General features: G+C 47.3%; 1 protein-coding gene across 2 annotated transcripts; it reads right to left on the bottom strand.

Annotated features, from left to right (window-relative positions):
- Positions 1-2511: 2511 nt before the first annotated feature.
- Positions 2512-4012, bottom strand: LOC124704025 (putative UDP-rhamnose:rhamnosyltransferase 1). 2 transcript variants are annotated; one of them, XM_047236257.1, is made up of 2 exons: positions 3584-4012; positions 2512-3474 (listed from the first exon to the last, which is right to left on the bottom strand). In XM_047236257.1, the coding sequence occupies exons 1-2, from the start codon at positions 4004-4006 to the stop codon at positions 2512-2514; spliced, it is 1386 nt and encodes a 461-aa protein (XP_047092213.1). In that variant the 5' UTR covers positions 4007-4012. The 2 variants fall into 2 exon arrangements, with proteins under 2 accessions (XP_047092213.1, XP_047092212.1); XM_047236256.1 differs by having other exon boundaries at positions 2512-3348; positions 3584-4006.
- Between the last annotated feature and the right edge of the window lie 213 nt (positions 4013-4225).

Below are 4225 nucleotides of genomic sequence, written 5' to 3'. Positions count from 1 at the left end.
GGTTACATAAGCAAAAAAAAAAAGTTCTTGGTTGGGCGGGCCATAGCACGCTTTTGCCCTAAGGAAGCTCCGCTGGTGCCTGTGTCACGTCACAAAAATCAGTCTAGTAATCATGTCATGAAACCTCAAGTCACTTGTCCAATTTCTTCAGACACAACCCTATGCCACCGACAAACGTTTGACTTTGATTGTGTTGTACTTAGGCTATGAAGATCCTACTTATACCAAACATTTTGAGAATATGTTCAGTGGGGATGGTAGTCTTAAGAAAGGATAGCGAACAATAGATGGCTAGTGGCCTTATGCATGATGCTCCCTTCCTCTCCTACCAATGCAAGAGGGGTGGCAACTTCAACAACACTCGCCGCAGGCAAACTTGGTGCCGAGGGTCTCTTCACACGCACCATCATCATAGTCACCACAAAGTTGCTATTTGAGTTCCTTTCCGACTTGTTCATCACCTTGTTGAACCCCACATCTTGTATTATATGTAGATACCAAAATCGAGGGTTCGAAAATCATGTGTGGCTTAAGCTCACTCCGTCCCAACAATCATCGATGAGAAGCATGCAATCACTTATGGTAACAACCAATAACCCCAATAACTTATAACATCCATCTTATGCAATTTAAATACAAAAATTCCTAAAGCTAATTACTCTGTTCATGAAAAGTCATTTTGACACGCCACAAGAAATCATCGGTTCCTTGTCCTATTATTTTGTTTCTTTCATCCACATGCATAAATCATTTGTTTTGTTTTGTTCCTAACATTATAGACAATTTTTTTTTGATGCTAACATTATAGACAATTGAAAAGTCAAATAAGAACGTTGAGCAGAAAAAATGCATACTTCGCTCTACATATTTTGTTCAAGGTTATTAACAACATATTAGAATTTGGTGTGGGTTCTCAAAATGAAAATCATTTCATCGCACTTCAGTCATATCAACCATGGGGGATGTGCTTGTGAGTTTGAAGACCCCCACTTTTATTCGCATGCAGGTCCATAATCTATGGCATATACCTATTGATGATAAACAATGGACACAAATAGTTGGATTCGGAGAATATACACCCACGCTTAAATACAACTTCCAACTCATATGGAGATTTGCAGTTCAAACTTTCTCTCGGAGTTGGAACTAGAAGTTCTCGACAGTGGTATCACACTTGACAACTTGATTTGCACTCGAGCTGCACCATCTCATCATCGAACATCTCCATATGCTTCTTAATCACTATCAACACTGCTCCATAGGAACAACAACTATCGGTGAGGATGACATGATGTTTTTTTTTTGCGGGTATAAATGTTGTGAGTGATTGTCAAGCTAAGATCACCTTTCCGAACACAAGGGTCTAAAGCCACCCCAATGCATACCCTGTTAGTTCTTTTTTGGAAAAATCACTATATCATTGTTCCAAAAAAAACTACTTTGTGGTACATTTTGGCATAGAGATGCTGCATGGAGCACGTTCTTCATTCTGAGTTTTCGCAAATGAATCATTATGTAATATATTCGAGGATAACACCTACTACCAACGGAGGAGGCAAGGGCCAGGCTCCCCCAACATGTTTATCTATATATCCATGTTTTTGTGCACAATTTTTTTTTCCTTCAAATTGTGTATTTGGTGTTTTAAATTACCCATCAATTTTAGCGCTTCTGTTCTCTTGTATCAGCCACCACATATTGTTTTCAGGCCTAAGCTGTCGTTTCATAGTACAACAAAAGTAGAAAATGTGGCCCATATTTCCATAAGACAACGAACGGTGGATTGATGCACGCTTTCTCATAGTAGCACTATTTTTTTTTGCGAAAAATCCAACGATCTATTCATAATCATCAACAATAGTACAAATAATCCATTAAATAGTAGCACTATTTAGTGGACACTGCCTCTGATCGTGGTTTTGTATAGAGAGAGAGGAACGCCACTAGCTGTTTTCAGTGACGTGCTTTTGCGTGCGGAGCAGGTAACAGATGATATCTTTAACCCACATGTATGTATGACGCCATAGTTTTTAGATCAGCCTCCGTCACCTTAGGTATTTAGTAGTCATAAATAACTGTGTAATTTGTCATTTATCTCTTTCCTAATCCTTTTTATATGTCATGTGTATCCTAATTGTGTAGAAAACCATGTGTGAACTTTTTTCTTGTACTCCCTTTGTTTCAATGAATAAGACGTGTATTGTTTTCAAGAAGTTAGGCAAAGTAAATTTGACCAAAATCTTAATTAAAGCTGTCAAAACCTACAATATCATATAGATAGTATTTGAAAAATATAGTTCCCTATGTACAACATTGATTTTCTATTGCACATGTTAATGATTTTTTCTTGAAACTTGGTTACACATAGCAGTCTTCGACTTATTTTAAAAAAAAAACAGGCCTTATTCACTGAAACGGGATAGTATTATCTTAACATTTAATTTTAATAATGAAAAAGAAGGTAGTCTTTAATCCCAAATCTTCAAACATAGTGCTACAAAATTAAATATTTCACTCTTGGTAAGATCTAAGCTTCTGAATAAAATCATCGATGCATCTCTCATGGCATTCGCTATCAGCCACTATCTCCTGCATCCTCTTGGCGTTGCCCACGAAGATCCTCCTGCTTTCGTCCTCCACCGCGACGGCCTGAACTGCGGCCGCGACGCCGTCTCGATGGAACGAACCATCGTTTTCGTTTCTTGGCACCTGCACTCCGACCTTTCTTGCCTCCATCAGACGCGCGTTGGGTCCTTGATCGCCGAAGATGGGCAGCATGATGAGAGGGTGCCCGAACAGGAGCCCCTCGATGGTCGAGTTCCAACCACAGTGCGTCAGGAACGCGGCCACGGCGCCGTGCGCCAGCACGCTGATCTGCGGAACCCATCCGGTCACGACGAGGCCACGGCCGCGTGTGCGCTCCTCGAACCCCGAAGGGAGGACGTCGACGTCCGGCACGCCGCTGGGCTTTCGTAGAGCCCAGAAGAAGCGCGTCCCGGCGAGCTCCAGTCCGAGGGCCAGCTCGTGCACCTGCTCCGTGCGCAGGGGCACCTCGCTTCCTAGGGCCACGTACACGACCGACTTGGCCAGCTGCGCGTCGAGCCAACGCACGGTGGCGTCCTCCCCGTCCTTGCTGACGCCGCGGCCTCCCTCCGGTGACGGCGGCAGGAGGCCGAGGGGGACGACCGGCTTACCGCCGAGCGTCGCCAGTTGAGGGAAGCTCTCCGGCTCCCACTCGAGGCAGCTCCGGATGACGACGAGGTTGCACCTCTGGAGCGTCAAGGAGACACGCTCGGCGATGGACATCCCTGACTCGCGCAGTGTTCTCGCCAACTTTCTCCTCTCCACCTCGAACTTTGGCGTCCCTGCTTCCGGTTCTCCTCCCCAAGACGCTGCTTGCTTGCCGTTGGCCACGTTGGCGGCCCAGGTGGCGGTGATACCTGCCGCGGCCAGGACCAGCATCGCGCAAGGAACCTAAATAGTACACGCTGGTTAGTACATACATCAAGAACTGAACCGATCGGCGTCGGCGGAAAGGATCCAGTTACCGAAAACAAATTGAGCTGATTTGCTTTCGTTGTACCTTGTGCTCAATGGCGGAGGCGGAAGCCCAGTGGTGAAAGACATCGACGATGATCCAGTCCGGTTTCTTGGCACCCTCGGCGCACGCGGCGCCCATGAACTCCGAGAATGGCGCGGCGAGGCCGTCGAAGGCCTTGCGGTGGAGCTCGAACTTCTCGTACGGGACGTCGTTGGTGGACTCGGCGCCTTCGGGGAGCCCTTCGACGTGCGGGAGTGGCAGCGCCACGAACTCGACTAGCGGCGCCACGGCTGGCCGGACAGGCGGGAGGCGCGCGATGTTGCGCGGCGTGGAGACGAAGGACACGAGGTGGCCCCGCGACGCGAGGCGCTCGGCGAGGTCGAGGCAGGGCAGCAGGTGGCCGAAGGCGAGCCACGGGCAGATCACGACGTGCAGCGGCGAGGAAGAGGATGAGCTGTTGTCCATGGCGACGACAGGACACGCCCGGCCGCTGAACTGGGCGAGCAAGGGCAAGGGCCAAGGGGAAATCTGGAGCTGACGTTCCGTGATGAGACAAAGTCACCGGAGTACGTAGTGTCCTGCCACAAGACAACGTCACGAATGGTGGAAACTTAAACGTAAAAAATGAGGCAGTTTGCTCCTTTTTCTGAAGGAAATCTGAGTTTACTCGTTTCAAAATAGCAC

This window comes from Lolium rigidum, chromosome 3, assembly GCF_022539505.1.
Source record: "Lolium rigidum isolate FL_2022 chromosome 3, APGP_CSIRO_Lrig_0.1, whole genome shotgun sequence".
NCBI lineage: Eukaryota > Viridiplantae > Streptophyta > Magnoliopsida > Poales > Poaceae > Lolium > Lolium rigidum.
The sequence above is the reverse complement of the archived record's forward strand: the minus strand, read 5'-3'. Positions and strand labels throughout refer to the sequence as shown.

Coding starts and splice junctions, on each gene's coding strand:
- LOC124704025 (XM_047236257.1), bottom strand. CDS start 4,006: ATGGACAACAGCTCATCCTCTTCCTCGCCGCTGCACGTCGTGATCTGC. Junction 3,475..3,583: donor CCTCCGCCATTGAGCACAAG/GTACAACGAAAG, acceptor TGTACTATTTAG/GTTCCTTGCGCGATGCTGGT.